At 43.9% G+C, this 25,405-nt stretch overlaps 1 protein-coding gene across 1 annotated transcript in view; it reads left to right on the forward strand.

Moving 5' to 3' along the window:
• The first annotated feature begins 6 nt into the window (after nucleotides 1-6).
• Nucleotides 7-25,405, forward strand: part of LOC114349932 (ATP-binding cassette sub-family A member 1-like) — a 47,277-nt gene continuing 21,878 nt past the window's right edge. The window contains exons 1-19 of the mRNA XM_028300531.1: nucleotides 7-17; nucleotides 385-553; nucleotides 1,076-1,242; nucleotides 1,820-2,066; nucleotides 2,419-2,565; nucleotides 2,737-2,948; nucleotides 3,439-3,572; nucleotides 4,512-4,642; nucleotides 6,245-6,460; nucleotides 7,538-7,742; nucleotides 8,699-8,839; nucleotides 10,956-11,095; nucleotides 11,937-12,164; nucleotides 13,411-13,546; nucleotides 13,656-13,755; nucleotides 14,963-15,169; nucleotides 15,578-15,698; nucleotides 16,808-16,998; nucleotides 18,096-18,234. Of these exons, the coding sequence (XP_028156332.1) occupies nucleotides 539-553; nucleotides 1,076-1,242; nucleotides 1,820-2,066; nucleotides 2,419-2,565; nucleotides 2,737-2,948; nucleotides 3,439-3,572; nucleotides 4,512-4,642; nucleotides 6,245-6,460; nucleotides 7,538-7,742; nucleotides 8,699-8,839; nucleotides 10,956-11,095; nucleotides 11,937-12,164; nucleotides 13,411-13,546; nucleotides 13,656-13,755; nucleotides 14,963-15,169; nucleotides 15,578-15,698; nucleotides 16,808-16,998; nucleotides 18,096-18,234 (2,877 nt within the window). The 5' untranslated portion in view covers nucleotides 7-17; nucleotides 385-538. The remainder of the gene's footprint in view (nucleotides 18-384; nucleotides 554-1,075; nucleotides 1,243-1,819; nucleotides 2,067-2,418; nucleotides 2,566-2,736; nucleotides 2,949-3,438; nucleotides 3,573-4,511; nucleotides 4,643-6,244; nucleotides 6,461-7,537; nucleotides 7,743-8,698; nucleotides 8,840-10,955; nucleotides 11,096-11,936; nucleotides 12,165-13,410; nucleotides 13,547-13,655; nucleotides 13,756-14,962; nucleotides 15,170-15,577; nucleotides 15,699-16,807; nucleotides 16,999-18,095; nucleotides 18,235-25,405) is intronic.

A 25,405-nucleotide genomic window follows, 5' to 3' on the forward strand; every position in this document is an offset into this window, starting at 1 on the left:
CTGTTTTTGAACACTAGGTAAGTTTATAATGCTTCATGTGAATAGAAAACATCAGAGATTGTGGCAAGATCTACTTCTGCTTCCAGAAAAGTCTGCGATATTTTTCAAATCTGGTGTTGTAGTCGATTACGTATTTTATGTGGAATAAAATTTTTTTGGAGACTAGAAGCTATGATAGTTATATCAATAACGAGTCGTCAGCTTGGAGATAATTAGAGTTAGACACATTAGAAATTATCTACACTGTTCTTATGGGTGGATTTGTGCAAAGATTTAACTCAATAAAAATCACCAAATATTGCTGAAATCGTTGGCTTAAGAGTGTAAACCTTCGTTACTTTGTCAGCCAATCTTCACCAGTTCTCAAATCCTCCTAACTTGCAGCCAATGCACGCTATGCTCGCCGCTGACAACATGGCTGAAGCAGCTGAGCTTGCAGCTGTACAAGAAGCAAGAATACGACGCGCTCCTGTGCCGCCTGCATACCGTTTCACTGGAGGAAGTGCACCATGCCTTGAACAATGAGTTCCACTGGGACATGGCCATCAGGGAGGTAAGGCGATTCTTGATTGATTAAGGATTAATAAAACAAGGGCTCTGTTACAATTCATATAGAGAGACCGCAACCAAAATTATGCGAGTCCAACCGAAGTTCTACCTACTGGCTCTGTCTTCCTCTGTCAGACTCAATGACGAGTGTTTTATTAGCGTTCACCAGTTGGTGCCATTATACATGAAGTAAGGTCTTGTTACTCGCTAGTGATAGTGACTAAGCTCGCTAAAACCGTGGCAGGACTGTCGCATTTGCAGTTGCACTCACCGGGTTAAATCAATCCGGCAATCTTTGTATTGAAAAGTCTATTCGAATCGAATCCATTCGAAATCCTCCTTTTTCTTCTGATGTACTCTGTCGCGAGTCCAATAATTGTTTATCTTTGGGAGCAAAGTTATTTTTTACTACTTTAGATTTATTGCCAATCAATATTTTTTCAGAGTTCATTTCACGGTAGGACGAAGGTAGCTCTTTCACTTTGTTATTGCCGCATTGTTTATTTACCGTCCTATTTAATTCCAGCTGATATCGTTCCGCAACTACACCAAGTACGAGCTGAACAAGTCACTAAACGAGCTGCTGGGGCAAGTCAAGCTGCACCTGCTGGAAGACGTGGCCGCCGACACCAGCCGCGTGGCCGCCTGCCTGGCGGGGAACGTCACGAGGAACGAGTTCGGACATGCTGCGCTGTGAGTATACAGTTAAACATCTAGCAGACTACAGTCTTTTAGTCGGTCGTTAGTTTAGTCGGCTGCCAATTCGTATGAGAAATCGGCGAATGATACCAAAATTTGGTACAATGTGCGCACTTCCCTACATGTTCACACTGATAAACAAACAAACTCGGCCAAACTATCGGCTGACTAAATCTGTAGTCTGCGGGTGTCTTAACCAGGAGTTGCTTCGCACGTTATGTTATATTATGGCTATTTCTTTAAATAAATTAAATGAAAAAAAAATTCGATGTAAAGCACAAGAAAATATTAACAATGCTGCACAATACTGCTATCATTATATTCTTCTCAACTCTATCCAGCTGTATGTTATCCCAAAGGACAAGCAGATGCCCTGATAAGGGTTACTTAGTAATACAATTTGAAGCATCGACAATACATTCAAACAATACCACTTACGAGTAGCTATATAGCACTGATTTCAAATTAACTAAATAATTAATTTGAAATCAGTCAAAAAAAAATCATCAAATCATTAAAAAAAAAACACAATTTGAATTTGAAAAAATTAACTACCCTACTTCCTCCCCAGTTTCCTCACAGTCCTCGCTCAGACGACTACCCTCATCCGAGCGGAACTGCCCCACCTACACGAGATAGACGGCGTGAAAGAAGTAGCTTTTCTCAAGGAGCTGGCCTCACAAATAGCTCCCAACTTGGATGTCTACGAGCCGCTGAAGCAGTACTTGAAAGATGGGAACAGCTTGGAACAAGACTTGAGGAAGTTAGGAGACGAGCTGGCGATGAAAGTGCGGGAGGGTGACGTGAATTTGAGATTGGTAAGTTTTACAGTTATTTGTAAAACTAAAACTATCTTAATAAAGTGATGCTGAAACTATTCAAGATGAAATTGGCGTGAAACTCGTCATTTTGGAACCTATAGGCCTAGGATGCTAGTCATGATAAACTTTTATCGAGGTGTTTTATCGATTTTGCACGATAAGCCCATAGATTTGTCGTCTTAAATCGTCGATAAGATAACATGGCGAGCTTCCTAGTCCGGCTGGAAGGTTTGGGACAAACAATTTTTGTTTGTTCGAAATCTTGCTGGTTCCAATAGTCCCAGTTTTGTTATTGTCTTTTACCATGTTCTATAGATATGAGTTTATTTTAAAACTACTTTGGTTTCAGCTTAAAAAATCCCTGGACCAAAACTCAATGGAAAACTTTGTAGTGCTACAAAACCGTAGCCGTGGAGAGTTATGCCCTCACTCGGATTGTGCTGTTCTTATGGATATTATCAAGAATAACGTCAACTCTACGCTTATTGCTAACGATGTAAGTTAGATATTTTTTATCTTCAATATTAAACTGTTCACTATTATTATAAGATGATGGACGTACTGTAGTTATAAAAAGCTATACATAAATAGTAAATCACAATTACCAAGTTATTTCCGAAATAACGTTCGTCAGTATGTGACTAAAACCTTTTTTCGTAACCCCCAGTTACCAAAACTCCAAGAAACGGAGTTCTGGAAGTTCCAGCATGTGTCGAACATCTTGTTCCACGTAGAACAGCTGCTCAAACACCTGGGCAGGCTGGTGGGGCTGGCCAGTACTATGGATGTGGCTGGAGTGCTCAAAGGAAGGCTTGCTCCTACCCTCGACTTGGTATTGGAGATATTGGCAGAGGATCCCCTCAATAGCGTCATCTACAGGTAAAGCCCGGTCTCTGAGCACGTAGAATTTTGTCCAATGACCCCAAGCTACCCATCCTTATCGCTCGCGCGTAATTATGTTGCTGTCGCGCTCGCACACTCACTGCGGGCGCCCGTCGCACAGTCGCGACAGCAATATATTTACGCGCGAGCGATAAGGATGGGTACCTAGCTTGGGGTCAATGGACAAAATTCTACGTGCTCAGAGACCAGACTATAGTTGTTTATGTCTCAATAATATTTAAGACGCTTGGGGCCTACTTTAAAGACTAACTTTTGTGAGCAGCTTGCCGCACGTGCAATGAATAACAAAGACTTGAGAAATTGTATACCTAAAAACCTTCCAATCAATCTTATTTGTTAGTGAAAAACGCATGAAAATCCGATCAATAGTTATTTAGTTTATCGCGAACAGACGAAATTGATGCGATGGAGGACTTGTTTTTCTAATAATTATGTAGTGAATAATTTATTTATTCCATTATTACAGTCTCCACGGCATCCTTGAACAGCTGCGGCCGCTGCTAGGCAACTCCACCCTGGAGCACGATCTACAGGCCCTGACAAGTGGACTTCAAGTGCTGCATCAGTACAAAACCTATCTGGAGAAACAGGACTTCAAAAGTATGATTCATTCAGTTATTCTTTATTTTTACGTTACTCATGTTTTGACTTCAGATTGGCTATTGACTGAAGAACTTGATCGCGCCTGCTGCATTTAATGACACTAGAATTTTCATATCCTAAACAGTTAGGAAATAATACCCTATGAAAACATACCTTTTCCAAGTAATCCGAACATTATGCTTGTTTTAGAAATAAGTACATCACAATACTTTGACGCTCGACCGTTTCAAACCGTTAGGCTACTGTCACTTATTTTTCCTTGCTCTCTCTTTCTTCACTGTACCTTGTCACCATTATCTATTGACTACGTATCGGTATCGGGACCATTCCCATCTCGTCCCCACCGCTGCAACTCCTGTGTAGCCATGATCTACAGCCTGACCGCCAATAAAAATCAAACCAGTTGCAGTGGGTTTTTCTACATATTGCTATAGTTCGTTTCATCCACGAAGACGCACCGAGTCGAAGAAAGCGGGGGGTGCGGGGTGTGTTTGATTCGAGCAATCCGAGCGTCATAGTTGGCATTAGCAGTGTTGCAATGAGGGCTATCGTTTTAGCGCTCACCAGTTAGCGCCACTGTAGAGTAAGGTCCTGTCACTTGCTAGTAGCGAAGACAGTGGCACCAACTGGTGAGTGCTTAAGTGGTAGGAGGACTAGCACATTTGCAGTCATCAAGATGGCGCCACTGTAGAGTAAGGTCCTGTCAATCGCCAGAAGTGCCAACTGCTACGTATAAAAACGATAGCCCTCATTGGACAGTTGTCCGTAGTGCGCGCGCACACTACAAGGATGACGCTCGGATTGGTCGGATCAGGCTCCCCGCACCCCGCGCTTCCTTCGACCCCGCGCGTCTTCGTGGATGAAACGAACTATAGTAGGTGGTCACATACCGGTAGTCATATAGCGTCCAGTCCTAACTTAGTTATTATATTCCAGTCCCGGTGTGGGAGGTGTTCTTGAGCCTGGACCGCGTGGAGTCGGCGCTGGCGGCGCTGGGCATCAACAACACCAACTTCTGGTCTATTGCTGCGCCGCGCATACACGCCGGGTACATACTGCTCAAGCCGGTAGGTGTCTACTCACTTTGGAATGCCTTTCAAACATTACTACCTATTCTAGAAATAGCTTGAAATATCTACTAAAGCCTGGTCTGTGAGCACGTAGAATCCCGTCCAATGACCCCAAGCTGCCCATCTTTGTCGCTCGCACGTAATTATGTTGCTGTCGCGCTCGCACACTCACTGCGGGCGCGCGTCGCACAGTCGCGACAGCAATATAATTACGCGCGAGCGATAAGGATGGGTAGCTTGGGGTCATTGGACGGGATTTTACGTGCTCACGGACCAGGCTTTACCTGAGGTGGAATTTGAACCCATCCCCTTCCGCTCACTAGATGACTAGATTAGGCTACTTCATCATTTTCATTTATGTCAAGTGACGGTGAATGGACCCCGAAAGAATCCTTCATGACCTTAGCCAGATCCCTTGTAAAGGTGTTAAGGCACAAGTGGCATTAAACTAGGCAAATCACGGTCTAAAAGGTCCTTTTCGTAGTCACACTTTTCTGTCAGTCAACTGACTGGTGGCAGAGTAAATAAAAATGAGTAGGTCATCTTCATAGAAACGCACCGAGTGTGGTTTGTATGTGAGCGCGCCAATACGTATGCGGCGCGCACGCACACACTGACAAAATTAAGCGGGGATTTGCGCCGAATTTTATCAGTGTGTGTGTGCGCGCTGCATACGTATTGGCGCGCTCACATACAAACCGCGCTCGTTGCGTTTCTATGAAGATGACCTACTCATTTGTATTTACTCTGCTAGTGGTATCAATCATCATCATTATTTCATAGGACGTCCACTGGTGAACATAGGCCTCTCCCAATCAATAAGTATCAATCATATAGAACTATTATAGCCTAATACATATTTAGCAAACACTGAGGCCCAGAACAGACGGTGAAACGAAACTGCAACTGCTAGTTACTTTTGAGTTGCATCTAAGTTTCTGCCATAGCGTCCGTTGAGAGACCACACATGACGCGACCAGTTTGAAACTTTCAGTTTCGCGAGTTTACATCGAAAACAAAACACGCACGATGGCCCACCTACAGGATACTATTCGACAAGGCCTCACATACGAGCGAACATTGACTCACGCACGCGTATTCTTGTGTATGATGGAAGAAAATAAAGAAAATGGTGTACTAAATACTGTGCAGTATTTAACTGCCTAAATATTAATAAAAACACAGAATGTACCTTTTTAAGTTGCCTCAAGACACTGAGAGGCAAATAAGTAGTTAATATTATTCATGATAATTCATACTAAATCATGTATTTCCTCCGCCATTTTCCGCAGTTTGGCACCTCACTTCATACATCATTTTACCGAAGTCAGCCCTATGGCTTCGGCGCAGTACCGATCACTGACGTTTGTCAACAAAATGGTGCTCGACTCTTGAGACAAGCTAAATTACACCATATTGTTAATAACATTGAGCATACATTTTTTTAAATACCTTCGCGAAGTAAAACTTCTGTACGTAGTACTTATTATTATTCTGTGGTTTCAGTTTCATTCATCAGAATAATCACAATGTTGCAGTGTCGTTGCAGTTGCGTTTCACCGTCTGTTCTGGGTCTTACCAAACCATTATGTTTTCCAGATCCTTTCCTGGAAGCCAGGCGACCACATAGCCAACTACGTGTGCCAGCTGGAAGCCATGTCGCGCGCGCTACAGCCGGCCGACCTGGGCGTGGTGTCGCGCGATGACGTCAGCGGCGCCGTGGCCGAGCAGCTGTGCGGCCTGCCCGACGAGCGCGCCAAGCAGCTGCTCGTGGCTTTGATGCAGAACTTGAACTTCAGCTATATTGTGGACAAAGTGAGTATTTTATGAGGGCTATCGTTTTAGCGCTCACCAGTTAGCGCCACTGGAGAGTAAGGTCCTGTCACTTGCTAGTAGCGAAGACAGTGGCACCAACTGGTGAGCGCTAAAGTGGTAGGAGGACTATCGCATTTGCACTCATCAAGATGGCGCCACTGTAGAGTAAGGTCCTGTCAATCGCCAGGGGTGCCAACTGTTAAGTATAAAAACGATGGCCCTCATTACAGCTCGATAGCTTCTGTATGGTGTCTCCAACATGACAAAGGCAGCTGTGGACAGCTAATAGCAGCTCTGCGCTAGAAATTGATCTTCACGTACATTAAGGACAAGGTACGCTTCTGAATAGTGTCCTCATCACTTCGGCATAGCCAGGCGACTACGCAGCTAACTACGTGCAAAGCAATTGGTCGTGGTTTTGAAGCAGAACTTGAACTTCAGCTATATTGTGGACAAGGTGCGTGCTTTACTACAACTCAATGACTTAAGTGTCACCAACACCAAATGTACTTACATAGCAGCTGTGGCCAGCTGATAGCAGTTCTGCTCCAGAATTGATCCTCACGTACATTATGGATAAGGTGCGTATTAAATTACAGCTCAGTAGTTTCTGAATGGTGTCTCCAACACGACATGTATAGCAGCTGTGGCCAGCTGATAGCAGCTCTGCTCCAAAATTGATCTTCACGTAAATTATGGACAAGGTGCGTATTTAATTATAGCTCAATAGCTTATGAATGAATAAATGGTGTCCTCATCACTTCGGCGATGCCAGAAGAATACGTTGCTAACTACGTGTGTTAGCTAAAAGACATGTCGCTAATATATCCATGCAAAACAGGGTCAGTGTCGGTCTGCTCTACTGCAAAATAAGAATTAACTTCACTACTTAGATCCAGATGCAGACTGTTCATTCAGTGGTAAGTTGCTAATTAATTTAAGCCGCAAGAAGCTATTAGTAAGGTAAGGTTTCAAAATTTGTTGTTTTTTTGTTTATAAGCTGGGAACCGTAGCAATTTTTATCTTGACGACAATCGAAACACTAACGTCACATTAATTCATTGTATTTTCCCCCAGGTGACCGCAGCCCTCCTCGTACAACTCTACACAGCCTCCAACCTCACAGAAGCAGAGGGCACAGCAGTAACGCAAGGTCTACCTCGCATGGCCGCCGTGCTGCCTTCAGTACAGGCTCAGATCAGCGAGGTGGCAGACTCTTTTGCTGAAGAGCCATTGTTCAAGAGCCTGGCCAACTTCAGCTCCGTCGGGGGACTATTGGGATGTAAGTAGAGCTGTTGGCTTGATATTACAACCCGGTTATGTATTAGTCGAACCTTAATTTCGAACTCATCCTATTTTCTTCTGATTAATTTCATTGCGGATAAAATGACAGTTTAACTTTCCCCCGGGACAAACTTGACTATACAGGAGTTGCAGTGGTGGGAACGAGACCAGTTATTATCAGGCGGCCGTGACGTCACATCTTTGCTCTGGTACTTACGGTGGGAGGGAGAGTCGCATTCCAGTGAGATACGCAGCTAGCTTGATCGGGTTGTAAGCACTATAGAGCCTGCCTTGCATAGATGTTAGGATGTAAGAAGAGCTGTTGGCTTGATACATAATACTGTAGAGTCTGCCTCGCATGGCCGCCGTGCTGCCTTCAGTACAGGCTCAGATCAGAGAAGTGGCTGACTCTTTCGCTGGAGAGCCATTGTTCAAGAGCCTGGCCAACTTCAGCTCCGTCGGGGGACTGTTGGGATGTAAGTAAAGCACTAAAGCCTGGTCCGTGAGCACGTAGAATTTTGTCCAATGACCCCAAGCTACCTATCCTTATCGCTCCTATATTATCCTATAGAAACCAATTGAGCTTACTGTGCACCTAGTTGGAATGCTACTCTCCCTCCCATTTACACTCACACTTCCCTCTTTCGCCCCGCGCGTTCTTACCAGAGCGTGGAATATGTTAGTTAAATTGGCTCACCGACTACATGTCACTCGGCGAGCTATAGAACGGAATAAAATCCAAAACGAGATCGTTCGGTAGAAGACCAAAACAATGGATAATGTTCAAAAATATAGCAAGCTGAAATCAAGTTCGAGCGAGTTTTCAAATGGAGATCACATCTCAATAAACGCAATGTTGGGCGCCCAACTGATAGGTATACCGAAGACCTAAAAAATTCCAGATCATTATTAGATTCCAGATTAAATTATAATTCGAAACTTCTTCATTTCCAGCGTCAGAGTTTCTAGCGAGTGCGGGCAACATGCTGTGCGGGACGCCTTTCTCTGCTGCTGTGCCGCGGCTGTACCGCAGTGTCATCGCCAGCCCCGACAAGGCTGACAAGCCGGATGAGCGACAACTACAAGCACTGCCTAGTAAGTGAAAAGTTATCGGATCTATTTGTTACTTATGGTGGTTATAAATGGTAGGTATACGTGACGCCCTACTGCCGTACCATTATCGATCAATGTTTGGTGAACGGCACGTAAAAGGGTTCACAAAAATACATATCCACGGCATCGCGACTAGGTGGCATCGCTTTCTGGTTTCTCGACCTTTTTCATTTCTCGAAGTACGAGAATTCTTGACAAAGATTTCTCGAGTTTCCTGAATATATTTAAGATTTATTCAACTAATATAGTAGTAGTTATATTCATACAAACTGGAAAAAAGAGCCTTTAGCTCATCAATTAAATTAATGTGCTTTTAGTGTAAGCGCACACTGGGCGATAGTCGCGACCGCGACACTTAGCCTAGGCGCACACCACCGAATTTTAGTAGCCCGATCGTTGAGCCGGATTCTAATTTATATGGGTCATTCCATAAAAATCTGTATATTTTCGACGTCATTTTGTCCGTAACTTTTTTAAGATGCTTTTGAATACTTTATTAGTGTAAATTATTGTTTATTAATTAATTATGTTATGTCTAAAAGGGCCAGTCACTTTATGCTTTATTTTAGGATAAATTATAATTTTCAATTTTTTCATACTACATTACTCCTATATGACTTCTAATAAAGTATAAAACTTTTAACCTTAACATTTATAGATAAGTTAATACACATAATGTAGTTGTTTTGTTATTATCACTATATAAAAAACATCATTCCCTAACTAGTAATTTAGTCCCAAGTGCCGTTTAAAGCTAGGGCCTGACGCTCTAGGGACTGACGATTTGGAGTAAAACTTAACACAAATGCAGATTAACTTTATATTATAAGATGCTTAATACGATGTGCCGAAAATCGCCCAAAAACCACACGTAAATACTATTAAATTATATACAATTTCCTATTATAATCAATAAAGCTACTCAACTAGGGACTGACGAAGTGACTGGAATAACACATGTTTTGGTAACAACTGGCACGTTTGCACTAATTCAAAAAACGGCTACCGCAAAGCCAGTATGGTCTGAGGATAACTTCGTATCGTACTTTAAACTCAACTAAATATCATTCACTCTAATTACATATTAAAGCGCAAAATTATAAAATCAGTGCGTGGCGAGGGAATGACGCTAAAAACTGTAGACTCTTTTTCAACTAAAGAAAATCAAATTATTGTTTATTGAAACCGCAAAATATTAATAGAATTTGGTGTAATATACATTTAAATAGATTATTCGTTAATTAAAACAAAGGATAAAGTTGATGTTTTTATAAATGTGGGTCCCAAAACACAAACTTTTGGAGTACGGACATGCCTAGGGAATGACGTTTTGGGTCATTCAAAAGGAATGGGGATGTTGCCTGGGTCAAAAAGCAAGAGTTTTAATTAGTCCGTCAGTTAACTTATCAAAAAATACTCTACATGTATTTTTCACTTTTTCAAACTAATGAAAATTTAAAGAGATAAAGCGCCCCAAAGTTCATAAGAAGAGGCCCGTGACGTCAACGCTTGCTTAAAAATGCCGCACGTTGTGACGTCGTGCGCAACTTCAACGCACCATAACTATGTAATTATTTGTTAGATTGACAAAGAAAATTATATGTGTCCAATATTTTTTGATATTAAACATTACGGACTAAAAAAATTTTTTTAGGCAACTAGCCTATTTAAGATGTTTTAAAAATAGCTTCAAAAAATATAAATGGGTGATGAATAAAGCACATTGCGAGCTGTTATTTAACAATTTTGGAATAAAATATTAACAAATATTTCATGTGAAATGTGGCGCGGACTACGAGTTGACATATTTTTGTGGAATGACCCATATGAAGAATCGGCCGATACCAAATCGGGGTAATGTGCGCGCTTTCATACATCTCCATACTGATGAACAGCCCGACCCAACTATCGGCCAACTAAAAGTCGGTGATCTACGCCTAGGCTTAGTTGTGTCTAAATTGCTGTCAAATCGTGTCATTCTTTTCGTGCTGATGATGTTAAATTTATGATAAATGTTACCCCCCAAGTGGTGGTGGGGTAAGCTATACAAGGATGTGTATACCTAGGTGTCCTAAAATTGTAATATCTTTTGTCGCAGCGGATTTCTGCCGCTCGCTGTACGCAGACGTGACGGCGCTGCAAGGCGGCAAAGTGGTGTGGAGTTTCATCAAGCCGCTGCTCATGGGCCGTGTGCTCTACGCGCCGCCCGGGCCCGCTGTCGACCGGATCATACGACAAGTAGGTTTCAATCCTTATTTATACCATTATTGTGAAGGTATTAAAGAAATTAAAGAGGCGATTGAGCGAAACAAGGGCTCTAAAGTGTTCGCAAGAGATCTGTCTGTTGGCCAAAGTCAACTGACCAAGCTGAAGACAGAGGATGGCAGAGCCATTTCGTCGGGGCCGGAGATATTGGAATAGGTTGAGAAGTTCTACGGACAATTATACACGAGTGTACGCGCACCTGTCACAAATCTAGCCGAAGACCCAAGAGCTAGACTGACCCGACACTATACCGAATATATCCCGGACGTCAGTCTGTACGAGATTAGAATGGCTCTCAAACAGCTGAAGAACAACAAGGCACCGGGTGATGATGGAATCACGGCTGAGCTTTTGAAGGCAGGCGGAACGCCGGTACTAAGGGCTCTTCAGAAGCTGTTCAATTCCGTCATCCTCGAAGGAAAAACGCCTACGACATGGCACAGAAGTTCCATTCTTTCGCAGCTTAAAATTGTGATGTATTAAATACACTTCTCTCCTAGTATACTTATGAATATTATAATAGCCAAATGTGTGATATACATATCCTTGAACATTTTACACTGCGTTTCTAGTTCCAAGCTAATAATAACAAAAAGAATTGATGATTTGCTGATGGTTTCCTCTACTTATCACACTGTTTCTCATCAAACATGATTAGAATTAAGAAAATCCGGTTTTGATTTTGATAAGGAAAGGAACAAGTGGTATTTTTTTTTTAAATAAATAACTAACCCCAAACTATCATTATCTAAAAACATTTTAGGAGAATACTTAACGTAAATATTTACCAAAACCAATATCTCTTTCCACCCAGGCCAACTCAACCTTCGCGCACATGTCGCGTCTCGCGGACCTAGTCCACGCATTCGCGGCGTCCTTCCCAGCCGTGGGCGAGCTGGCCTCGCACGCGGCGGGAGCAGAAGTGATGACGAGGCTGCTAGCAGCGCCTGCCTTTGAGGACCTGAGGACCATGCTGCTGGGAGACGCTGAAGTGGCTGATGTGGAGTTCAGTGGGGTGCTGGATAAGCTGGGAGACGTGCAGGTTAGAATAGCTTCAGTTTTTATCGAAGAAACTACTAGTGGCGCTGCTCTTTGGCGACCTAGCTATCTTAGTGCACGCGTTCGCAGCATCCTACGCGACTGTGGGTGAAATAGCGAATTTTGCGGCGAGTACCAAGGTTCTAATGCGTCTGCTAGCATCACCGGCCTTTGAAGACCTGAGGACCATGCTGCTGGGAGATGCTCAAGTGGCTTATGTGGAGTTCAGTGGGGTACTTGATGAGCTGGGTGACGTCCAGGTTAGAATAGCTTAAGTTTCTATAGAAGACACTGCTAGTGAGTAGGGACGCTGGTCTTTGATGACCTAGCCGTCTTTCGTGGCATCTTACGCGGCTGTGGGTGAACTAGCGAATCACGCGGCGGGTGCCGAAGATCTAATGCGGCTGCTAGCATCACAGGCCTTTGAAGACCTGAGGACCATACTGCTAGTGAGTAGTAACCCTGATCTTTGACGACCTAGACGTCTTAGTAGACGCGTTCGCAGCATCCTTCCCTGCTTCGAAGACCTGAGGACCATGTTGCTAGGAGATGCTGAAGTGGGTGATGTGGAGTTCAGTGGGGTGCTGGATGAGCTGGGTGATGTCCAGGTTAGATATGATTTAGTTTCTATTGAAGATACTGCTAGTGAGTAGTGACGCTAGTCTTTGACAAACTAGTCGTCTTAGTAGACGCGTTCGCAGCATCCTTCCCAGCCGTGGGCGAGCTGGCCTCGCACGCGGCGGGAGCAGAAGTGATGACGAGGCTGCTAGCAGCGCCTGCCTTTGAAGACCTGAAGACCATGCTGCTGGGAGATGCTGAAGTGGCTGATATTGAGTTCAGTGGGGTGCTGGATGAGCTGGGTGACGTCCAGGTTAGAATAGCTTAATTTTGTTTTGGAAGGACTGAGTTGTACTTGAAGGCTTGGTCCGGATTCCAATAGGCACTCAAATCGAGTGATTATAAGTTTAAGATCTATCGAAAACTTTCGTCTTTAGGGACCTCAGGGGTCATGTTGCTAGGAGACGCGAGCACGAGAAGAGAGTTCAGTAGCACACTGGATGACGTTTTCAGACATTTATAAAAGATCCCCTTCTTCCATCGTCCAACTAGATAGGTAAACAAAGATGTCTTCCATTTGTTGTGACAGGCGACCTAGTTAAAATTGCATGTAGTCACAGGAATTAAACAGGAATGGACTTGAGACAGATTATAATGATGTTTGACGATTATAAATGTAATTGTCCCCCCAGGGTCTAGGCAACATCCTGTCCAAAGCGTCGGAACTCCTGCGCTGCATCAACCTGAACCGCTTCCACGCGGCTCCCACCGAGGAAGCGCTCACGCATCAAGCCGCCGAACTTACTATGCTCAACGAGTTCTCCGCAGGTATGCACAACTAGGTGGACCGACGATTTATCCAGCAGTCGATCGTCTACTGACATTTTTTTGTGTATCTTAATATCATGGCAATAACTTAATCAAAACATGTTTTTAGGTCTCGTGTTCCTGAATACCGACGAATCCTTCACAAACATCGAATATAAAATCCGGATGGACATAGAAAACACTCCTACAACCAGAAGGATGAAGAACTAGTAAGTTGATTTTTTTTTGTACTCATTTAAAGCTACTAAATATTAATGTCCTTATCTGGGGGCACGGCAGTGCCCCCACCAAGTCGAGCAAAAAAGCGACACGGCCGTACCATCCTTTTCTCGAAGCAATTCAGGCCATTTTCGACCGCCTGTAACTTCGTTGTGGATAAAACTAGAAGGCTGAATTTTCATTAGCTATGCAGGCATTGTAAAGACACGGTATATTTAAAATTTCATTCAATTTGAACCAGTAGTTTAAGAATTATAACGGGTCAAAGTTACTTAATTTTGTCACTCACTGACTGACTCACTGACTCACTGACTCGCCGATCATCAAAACTCTAAGGCACTTCTAGCAGACCTAGAAGCTTCAAATTTGGAATATAAGTAGTGTTTGGTGTATGAATCAAGGAAAAACTAAAATATTTGGGGGCACGGTAGTGCAACCGCCAAGTCGAGTAAAATTTTTCAATTTCGGTCCAGTTTTCTAGATACATAACTGCTGTCTACAAAATACAAAAAGAAATGAGATCCCATCAAAAACAATACTTGTCAAAAAAACCAAGTCTCGCAACTCAGTTGTTCTACGGTAAAAAGTTGTGAGATCCATGTAATACCAAGTCCAGGCCAGGAAATCTTTAACGTTTTACATAAATATATTGACTTGGCCATCGCATGAAAACACGTGTAAATTAAATTATTTAGTGCGATGGCCAAGTCAATAATTTATGTAAAACGTTAAAGATTTCCTGGCCTGGACTTGGTATTACATGGATCTCACAACTTTTTACCGTAGAACAACTGAGTTGCGAGACTTGGTTTTTTTGACAAGTATTGTTTTTGATGGGGCATTGTAACACATTAGAATTTGACACAAAATGAAACCATGACCATTGATGGGACCATTTTTGACCAGCATTTTTGCTTGTCAGTAGTCCCCTCTATCCGAACACTGCAACAGTCTGTAACAATACACGATAGTTTATTTATGTAAATAAAATTCAATCTTAGTATTTTATTGCATTCATTATGTACTTAAAATTAGAACATTATGGGCTCTGTAGAGCACGGCAATTAGGAGATACATGCTAATTTTTAAGTGACCCCTATGGAAAACAGGAATTTTGTTTTCAAAGGGGTCACTTAAATATTAGGGATTGATGGTGAAAACGGGCAACAATGTACTATAACTGCTTCTTTTCACCAGCCTCTGGATCCCCGGGCCGGAGGCGTCCTTCCTCGAAGACCTGCGCTACTTCCGCGGCTTCGTTCAGATCCAAGACCTGGTGGACACCGCCATCATCCAGCTCGCCAGGAACGCCTCCCGGAGGAGCAAGAGGGAGGCCACAGGAGGAGAACCAGACTGGGCCGTTTACACGCAGCAGGTGCCCTACCCCTGCTATAGGAAGGACTTGTGAGTTTCGATTTTTTTCCTTTCAGCTAAATGACTTCCAATCTTGCCTCACTAGGATATGCGCCGTGATCTTATTAATAATTTTTGATGACAAATGTATGGGCCCATAGCGTATAATCGATAAAATGACATGATATGACATGTTATCGAGTTGCTCATCCTATGCCTACTGAACGAAGGCCTCCTTTTCTCCTTATTCATCCTCTGTGGTCGTTACTCGAGGACTATTCTGTCCCGTTAGTTCTACGAATTATGAGTATGTTTATCTTTGCTGATCAAGAAAAATTATCGTAACTATCTCTAATAAAGAGGGCTTTTTATCATAACACAATTTTTCTTCAGTCTGTGATTCTTACAGCTTCGAAGAATCCTTTCTTAAAAAAAATATACCAATACATTTGATTGCAGCTTCCAAACGTCTCTGTATGAGTCGCAGGCGCTGATCGTGGCGTTCTTCTTCTCGATGCTGTTCACCGTGGCCTCTGTGGTGCGGTTCGTTGTAGCTGACAAAGAATCTGGCAACACTATGGTAAGTACATCTTAAAACAGGTGTCACCATTTCAGCTTTTTATCTTTAAACCTACCTGAGAACTAGACTACAAGAGAATATTTTTATGTATGCAGATGCATGTTGCGGTCTTTGCTCCACCTTTTTAATCAAAAGACGTCTACAGTCCAAAGCCTCCTCCAAGGATTTTCACAACGATCGGTTCTGACCTACATTGTTCGGAGCAGCATGGTAGCAGGCAGGTCCAGGCAGCTCTAGTTGGTCTAGGTGCAAAGCTACAACAAATCAACGTATTCCCCGCGTTTGCGGTGACGTGCGAGCGTGACCTTTTGGTTGCGTTGCTACAGGCGTGGTCACAAGCAGACCGGTAGCTCGCAGAGTCGTCTACTGTCAAGATCTGCGGTTACCTTATTGCTAGTGTTGTTACTATTCTTTTCCGTCCTCGCTACACTCTTGCCAGAATGGTCGTGGTCATCACACCCGGTCCGGTGGCAAGCCCTACAATCCGTCGCCATTCCTCCCGCATTGCAGCCTTTCTTGTGCACTCGTGGAGTGACCATTGAGTGCGGTTTTGACCTGGTCAACTGGTTAGTTCGTTTGTTCGTTTCAGCCAGATGACGTCCACTGCTGGACTCCTGGGCTCCTCCAAAGTTTTCCACAATGCACGGTCCTGCGCTGCCCGCATCCAGGCTCTTCCCGCGACCTTTACCAGATCGTCGGTCCACCTAGTAGGAGGCCTGACCAAGCTACGTCTTCCAGCCCGTGGTCGCCACTCGAGAATTTTTCTGCCCCAACGGCCATCGTCTCTACGAGCTATGTGCCCCGCCCACGATTTGACCTGGTCAATTTGGTCACGTAGAATTTTGCCCAATGACCCCAAGCTACCCATCCTTATCGCTCGCGCGTAATTATATTGCTGTCGCGACTGTGCGACGCACGCCCGCAGTGAGTGTGCGAGCTTTATGTTGCTGTCGCGCTCGCACACTCACTGCGGGCGCCCATCGCACAGTCGCGACAGCAATATAATTACGCGCGAGCGATAAGGATGGGTAGCTTGGGGTCATTGGACAAAATTCTACGTGCTCACGGATCAGGCTTTAGTTACTATAGCGATTTATTATTATTGGCAGCTGATGCACGTGATGGGCGTGGAGCTCCGCTGGCAGACGCTATCGTGGTTCCTGTGGAGCGCACTGGAGGCGCTGGCGGCGATGGCGGGCGTGGCGCTGGTGCTGTGCGCGGGCGGCGTGCTGGCGCGCACAGCGCCCGCGCTCGTGCTCGCGCTCGCCGCCGCCTTCGCCGCGGCCGTGCTGTGCTTCTGGTGAGCCGGGGGATGGCATTCTCTGCCAGTCCGTTTTCACCATCAATCCCTAATTTTTGAGTGACCCCTATGTAAACAAAATTCCTGTTATTTGTTACCATAGGGGTCACTAAAAAATTAGGGTATTTTTTTTATCCTTGGACATTTTACACTGCGCTTCTAGTCCCAAACTAAGCAAAGCTTGTACTAGACAACGAATATAAACATACTAAATACGTTTTTTTTTTATAAATACATGCTTAATAATCATAGAAAACGCCCAGTCCAATGCAAACAAATATGTTCATGCACACAAATGTTTGTACTGTGCGGGAATCGAACCCGCTACCTCCGGAATGGTAGTCCGTTTCGAACCACTACACCAAACGGCCGACATTTGATGGTGAAAACGGGCATAAGGCACTTATCGGGTATCATCGGTCCCCATCGGCGATCATCGAGTACGCGTACGCGATGTGAAAACAACCGTAGCCTTTTAGGTGCCCGGCAGTGGCACTCGGCCTCCCGATCGCTATCGGACCAGCAACGCGGTCTTCCCATATAGGCGGGAACTAGCAAATACCTGTGGGATACAGTCCATCTCAATTACTTTCAAGTCTACATATAGATAGTGCCATCCACGAAGACGCGCTCAACAATTTTTCCGTTAATGTTTGAGTGTTATCGGTACACGCTAATTATCCTTGAGTGCACACGCATACTGCAATAATTTCGCGACTGACGCTCGGATCAAACTCCTTTCACCTCGCGCTCCCTCGACCAAAAATTGGTGGGGCGCGTCTTCGTAGATGGCTCTATCATCCATTTTAGTCTGTCCACTCCGCTCATAGTTCTCACAGGTTCACTCAAAACACACATTGAAACTATGTATAGTCTGGTCTGTGAGCACGTAGAATTTGGTCCAATGACCCCAAGTTACCCATCCTTATGGCTCGCGCGTAATTATGTTGCTATCGTGCTCGCACAATCACTGCGGGCGCCCGTCGCACAGTCGCGACAGCAATATAATTACGCGCGAGCGATAAGGATGGGTAGCCAGGGGTCATTGGACAAAAGTCTACGTGCTCACAGACCGGGCTTTACCCATATCTCCGCAGCTACATGATGTCGAAGCTGTTCAGCTCGGCCAGCTCGGCGGCGGTGTGCGGCGCCGTCGCCTACCTCGTGACCTTCATGCCCTTCGTGCTCATCCTGTCGCTCGAGGCCGTCATCTCGCGCGCCGCCAAGATCCTCATCGTGAGTACACACTGATATAACATCTTGTATGTGATGCGACTTTCGGTCGATGTGACAAGGGTATTTATTGCACAAAAAAAGTGTATCCCATCAAANACTATTACTTATTTTGTGACTGCTTTCCTAGTCCCAAGCTAATAATAACAAAAAGAATTAATGATTTTCTGATGGTTTCCTCTACTTATTACACTGTTTCTCATCAGACATGATTAGAATTAAGAAAATACTTAGCAAGTAAGTATTACTTATCCGCTGCAGGTTTTGATTTTGATAAGGAAAGGAACAAGTGGTATTTTTTAAAATAAATTATGACTAAGTAGAATTTCAATAACTGATCCCAAACTATCATTATCTAAGAACATTTCAGGAGAATACTTAACGTAAATATTTACCAAAACCAATATCTCTTTCCACCCAGGCCAACTCAACCTTCGCACACATGTCCCGTCTCGCGGACCTAGTCCACGCATTCGCGGCGTCCTTCCCAGCCGTGGGCGAGCTGGCCTCGCACGCGGCGGGAGCAGAAGTGATGACGAGGCTGCTAGCAGCGCCTGCCTTTGAAGACCTGAGGACCATGCTGCTGGGAGACGCTGAAGTGGCTGATGTGGAGTTCAGTGGGGTGCTGGATGAGCTGGGTGACGTCCAGGTTAGAATAAGATCCAGTTTCTATTGAAGATACTGTTACTTAGTGAGTAGTGACGCTGGTTTTTGACGACCTAGTAGACCCGTTCATGGCATCCTACGCAACTGTGGGTGAACTAGCGAATCACGCGGCGGGTGCTGAAGTACTAATGCGGCTGCTAGCATCACCGACTTTAAATCACCGGCCTTTGAAGACCTGAGGACTATGTTGCTGGGAGATGCTCAAGTGGCTGATATTGAGTTCAGTGGGGTGCTGGATGAGCTGGGTGACGTCCAGGTTAGATATGATTTAGTTTCTATCGAAGACACTACTAGTGACGCTGGTCTTTGACGACCTAGCTGTCTTAGAACACGGGTTCGCGGCGTCTTTCCCAGCTGTGGGCGAGGACCATGCTGCTAGATGTTGAAGTGGCTGATATTGAATTCAGTGGGGTACTTGATGAGCTGGGTGACGTCCAGGTAAGAACAAGTTAAGTTTCTAAAGAAGACACTGCTAGTGAGTAGTGACGCTGGTCTTTGAAGACCAAGCCGTCTTTCGTGGCATCATACGCGGCTGTGGGTAAACTAACGAATTACGCGGCGGGTGCCGAGGATCTAATGCGGCTGCTAGCATCACAGGCCTTTGAAGACCTGAGGACCATACTGCTAGTGAGTAGTAACCCTGATCTTTGACGACCTAGCCGTCTTAGTCCACGCGTTCGCAGCGTCCTTCCCAGCTGTGGGCGAGCTGGCCTCGCACGCGGCGGGAGCAGAAGTCATGACGAGGCTGCTAGCAGCGCCTGCCTTTGAAGACCTGAGGACCATGCTGCTGGGAGACGCTGAAGTAACTGATATTGAGTTCAATGGCGTGCTGGATGAGCTGGGTGACGTCCAGGTAAGAACAGTTTAAGTTTCTAAAGAAGACACTGCTAGTGAGTAGTGACGCTGGTCTTTGATGACCTGGCCGTCTTTCGTGGCATCCTACGCGACTGTGGGTGAAATAGCGAATTTTGCGACGAGTACCAAGGTTCTAATGCGTCTGCTAGCATCACCGGCCTTTGAAGACCTGAGGACCATGCTGCTGGGAGACGCTGAAGTAGCTGATATTGAGTTCAGTGGGGTGCTGGATGAGCTGGGAGAGTTCCAGGTAAGAACAGGTTAAGTTTCTAAAGAAGACACTGCTAGTGAATAGTGACGCTAGTCTTTGAAGACCTAGCCGTGTTAGTGCACGCATTCGTGGCATCCTACGCGGCTGTGGGTGAGGCTGCTAGCATCACCGGCCTTTGAAGACTTGAGAACCATGCGACTGGGGTGCTGGATGAGCTGGGAGACGTCCAGGTTAGAATAGCTTAAGTTTCTATAAAAGACACTGCTAAGTGACGCTGGCCTTTGACGACCTAGCCGTCTTAGTCCACGCCTTCGTGGCGTCCTTCCCAGCCGTGGGCGAGCTGGCCTCGCACGCGGCGGGAGCAGAAGTGATGACGAGGCTGCTAGCAGCACCTGCCTTTGAGGACCTGAGGACCATGCTGCTGGGAGACGCTGAAGTGGCTGATATTGAGTTCAGTGGGGTGCTGGATGAGCTGGGTGACGTGCAGGTTAGAATAAGATCCAGTTTCTATTGAAGATACTGCTAGTGAGTATTGACGCTGGTCTTTGATGACCTGGCCGTCTTTCTTGGCATCCTACGTGGCTGTGGGTGAACTAGCGAATTACGCGGCGGGTGCCGAGGATCTAATGCGGCTGCTAGCATCACAGGCCTTTGAAGACCTGAGGACCCTACTGCTAGTGAGTAGTGACGCTGGTCTTTGATGACCTAGCTGTCTTAGAACACGCATTCGCAGCGTCCTTCCCAGCCGTGGGCGAGCTGGCCTTGCACGCGGCGGGAGCAGAAGTGATGACGAGGCTGCTAGCAGCGCCTGCCTTTGAAGACCTGAGGACCATGCTGCTGGGAGACGCTGAAGTGGCTGATATTGAGGTTAGTGGGGTGCTGGATGAGTTGGGAGACGTGCAGGTTAGAATAGGTTAAGTTTCTATCAAAGACACTACTAGTGGCGCTGGTCTTTGGCGACCTAGCCTTCTTAGTGCACGCGTTCGCAGCATCCTACATGGCTGCGGGTGAACTAGCGAATCACGCGGTGGGTGCCAACGTTATAATGCGGCTGCTAGCATCATCGGCCTTTGAAGACCTGAGGACCATGCTGCTGGGAGACGCTGAAGTGGCTGATGTGGAGTTCAGTGGGGTGCTGGATGAGGTGGGAGATGTTCAGGTAAGAACAATTTAAGTTTCTAAAGAAGACACTGCTAGTGAGTAGTGACGCTGGTCTTTGAAGACCTAGCTGTCTTAGAACACGCGTTCGCGGCGTCCTTCCCAGCTGTGGGCGAGGACCATGCTGCTAGGAGATGTTGAAGTGGCTGATATTAAATTCAGTGGGGTACTTGATGAGCTGGGTGACGTCCAGGTTAGAATAGCTTAAGTTTCTATAAAAGACACTGCTAAGTGGCGCTGGTCTTTGATGAACTAGCCGACTTAATGCCGTTCGCAGCGTCTTTCCCAGCCGTGGGCGAGCTGGCCTTGCACGCGGCGGGAACAGAAGTGATGACGAGGCTGCTAGCAGCGCCTGCCTTTGAAGACCTGAGGACCATGCTGCTGGGAGACGCTGAAGTGGCTGATGTGGAGTTCAGTGGGGTGCTGGATGAGCTGGGTGACGTGCAGGTTAGAATAGCTTAAGTTTCTATAGGAAGGACTGTGTGGTACTTGAAAGCTTTGGTCCGGATGTCCAATAGTCACTCAAACCGAGTGGTTATTAGTAACTAAGGTTAAGATCTATCGAAGGCGCAGCGTTTTGTCTTTGAGGACCTTAGGGCCATGATGCTAGGAGACTCAAAAATGGTTGATATGAAGTTCAGTAACACACTGGATGACGTTTCCAGGCGTTTGTAACTCTAGAATCTCCTATCATCCAACTAGACAAGTCGAGAACCTATGCACCATGTTGCTAGGAGACGCAAAAATCTTTAATGTGGTGTTCAGTAGCATACTGATCTGGGGGCACGGCAGTGCCCCCGCCAAGTCGAGCGCGAAGCAAACACTGCCGTACCATCCTTTNCATAGGATCCTTTTTATCCCGTTCGAAATAAAAAAAAAGTCTGCTTATTTATTGCCATTAAGGCGGAACAAAGTTCGCCGGGTCAGCTAGTATCCTGATAAAATAAAAACAGTAATAATGCTAAATAACAGGCGATACTAAAAAATACATAAAATACACAAAAAAGGCCAACAAATAATAAAAAATTATACTTTTTGAAAAAAATCTGCTTTTAAATTCGTGTTTTTTTGGTTATTTGATAAATTTCTCCAAAAAATGCCCGTATAACTGGTGGTTTTTATTACTTTGTTTTATTCTCTATCGTATTATCTTTGTAAAACCAAAAATCGCATGTCTCTATCCCTATCACAATATTTGCTATGATCGTTTGAACAAAGGCCTGCCACAACATTATTCTCCGCTACAGGTAGAGACAATTTTAATTTAACTAAAATGCTTATTTTACTTCGAAATCTTTTGTTTTTATTTGAAATCTAACTTGTATTTATCAAAATTATAAATCTAGAGCCATTTTCAGTTTCGTTGTTAACGAAGCGTTGAATGGCGCGTCCGGAGAGGCTTAGTTAAAACAATCATTGCAAACGTTGTGATAGGGATAGAGACATGCTATTTTTGGTTTTACGAAGGTAATACGATAGAGAATAATACAAAGTAATAAAAACCACCTGTTATAGGGGCATTTTTTGGAGAAATTTATCAAATGACCAAAAAAACACGAATTTAAAAGCAGATTTTTTTCAAAAAGTATAATTTTTTATTATTTGTTGGCATTTTTTGTATATTTTATGTATTTTTTTAGTATCGCCTATCATTTAGCATTATTACTGTTTTTATTTTATCAGGATATACCGCTTAGTTTAAAAGTTATTACGTTTTCTTTACAAGAAGTAATTGGAAGAAAAAATATTATATAAAAAATTAAAAAAAAATCTCAAAAATTATTTGACCTCTTTTTTGTCGATAAAAATAGGTCTAGTTTCATCTTTTTTCATATGTACACTTTAACGTGACTCACACTGTATAGGTAGGTAAAGAGAATAATATAATCCCATCAAAAACAATACTTGTCAAAAAAAACCGGCCAAGTGCGTGTCAGACTCACGCACAAAGGGTTCCGTACCATTGATTTATGAAATTAAAATTATTATTTTTAATTTAAGTTATTTGTATGAAAGATTACGCGGTAATAAGCGGTTTACGATTTACGAGGTATTAAAAAAAAACTACTTACTAGATCTCGTTCAAAACAATTTTCGTTGGTAGTTTTTATAGTAATGTACATCATATGTTTTTTTAGATTTTTCATTATCTTATTTTAGAAGTTAGAGAGGGGGGGACCAACTTTTTTCCACTTTGGAAGCGTCTGTCACGCAAACTATTCGGTTTAGAAAAAAAGTATTTTAGAAACCTCAATATCATTTTTGAAGACCTATCCATAGATACCCCACACGTATGTGTTTGACGAAAAAAAAAATTTTGAGTTTCAGTTCTAAGTATGGGCAGGCCTGGCTCACTCCGCGCGGTACATCCGATAATTACCTACAGCGAAGCGCCCCGCCGGCGGGCGGGTATTATATCAGTCGAGTGTCACGCGCGCGCCCGTCAGGACGCTGGCGTGCGTTGTTTGTGGTTGTAGTATGATTATAATTCTATGATCGAAGTATTATTTAAAACCGGCCAAGTGCGTGTCGGACTCACGCACAAAGGGTTCCGTACCACTGATTTATGAAATTAAAATTATTATTTTTTAATTTAAGTTATTTGTATGAAAGATTACGCGGTAATAAGCGGTTTACGATTTACGAGGTATTAAAAAAAACTACTTACTAGATCTCGTTCAAAACAATTTTCGTTGGTAGTTTTTATAGTAATGTACATCATATGTTTTTTTAGATTTTTCATTTTCTTATTTTAGAAGTTAGAGGGGGGGGGGACCAACTTTTTTCCACTTTGGAAGCGTCTGTCACGCAAACTATTCGGTTTAGAAAAAAAGTATTTTAGAAACCTCGATATCATTTTTGAAGACCAATCCATAGATACCCCACACGTATGTGTTTGACGAAAAAAAAAATTTTGAGTTTCAGTTCTAAGTATGGGGAGCCCCCAATATTTATTATTATTTTTTTATTTTTGCATCAAAATCTTAATGCGGTTCACAGAATACATCTACTTACCAAGTTTCAACAGTATAGCTCTTATAGTTTCGGAAAAAAATGGCTGTGACATACGGACGGACAGACGGACGGACGGACGGACAGACAGACATGACGAATCTATAAGGGTTCCGTTTTTTGCCATTTGGCTACGGAACCCTAAAAATGGACATAAAGAGAAAGAAATATTGTGCGGCGTTCGGGTGTTTAAATTCGAAAAGAAATCTACCGGATTTATCTTTTTTTTTCGCTTCCCAAAGATACTGAAAGGTATGTTGGCCATGTAGGTAATCAATAATTCTTAGGATAGTATAGGAACCTAACCTACTATGACTACTGCTCAGAATGCGTTCGTTCGTTTCAGCCAAATGACGTCCACTGCTGGATAAAGGCCTCTCCCAAGGTTTTCCATAATGAATGCATACTTACCTACATACGTAGGTACCTCATTACAAATAAGTAGATTAATTATTTCTTTACTAGACAGCAACCCTAACAGCGTAAGAAGAGTTCAGAGGCACGCGATAGAAAGAGACAAAACTTGTAGGTGAATAAAATTGTAGGTACGTAGTGCTGTGCGAGCTGAATTCTACTGTATCGCGTCGTAGCAAGACTCGCATTTATTTAAATCGTCTTGCGGAGTAATCCTTCTGTACCTGTACTATTACTTATTCTGTGGTATGGGGAGCCCCCAATATTTATTTTTTATTTTTTATTCTTGCATCAAAATCTTAATGCGGCTCACAGAATACATCTACTTACCAAGTTTCAACAGTATAGCTCTTATAGTTTCGGAACATGTGACATACGGACGGACAGACGGACGGACAGACGGACGGACGGACGGACAGACAGACATGACGAATCTATAAGGGTTCCGTTTTTTGCCATTTGGCTACGGAACCCTAAAAACCAAGTCTCGCAACTCAGTTGTTCTACGGTAAAAAGTTATCGCACTAAATAATTTAATTTACACGTGTTTTCATGCGATGGCCAAGTCAATATATTTCGCACGTTCATAATCAAACCGTCACTATACGAAATTTGGAGAAATTGAGTTAACAACGCCATCAATCAGCGCTCCGCGAAAAGTGCATGCTGTAAAAATCCCACGCTTAAAGCTCAAATAGTTCGGCAGATATCACTAGTGTCGTTATGGAGTTTAATGGGAAAACCGGCATTTGTTGTGAGTAACAGTGACACGTTTTTAGTAGTGACGGGATCTGGACGGGCACGCCGTGATAGTTATGTAAACTATGTGTTGAAAAACGTCATTTTTAGCATAAAGAC

This window comes from Ostrinia furnacalis, unplaced genomic scaffold, assembly GCF_004193835.3.
Source record: "Ostrinia furnacalis isolate ACB-3 unplaced genomic scaffold, ASM419383v2 OfSCF0733, whole genome shotgun sequence".
Taxonomy (NCBI): domain Eukaryota; kingdom Metazoa; phylum Arthropoda; class Insecta; order Lepidoptera; family Crambidae; genus Ostrinia; species Ostrinia furnacalis.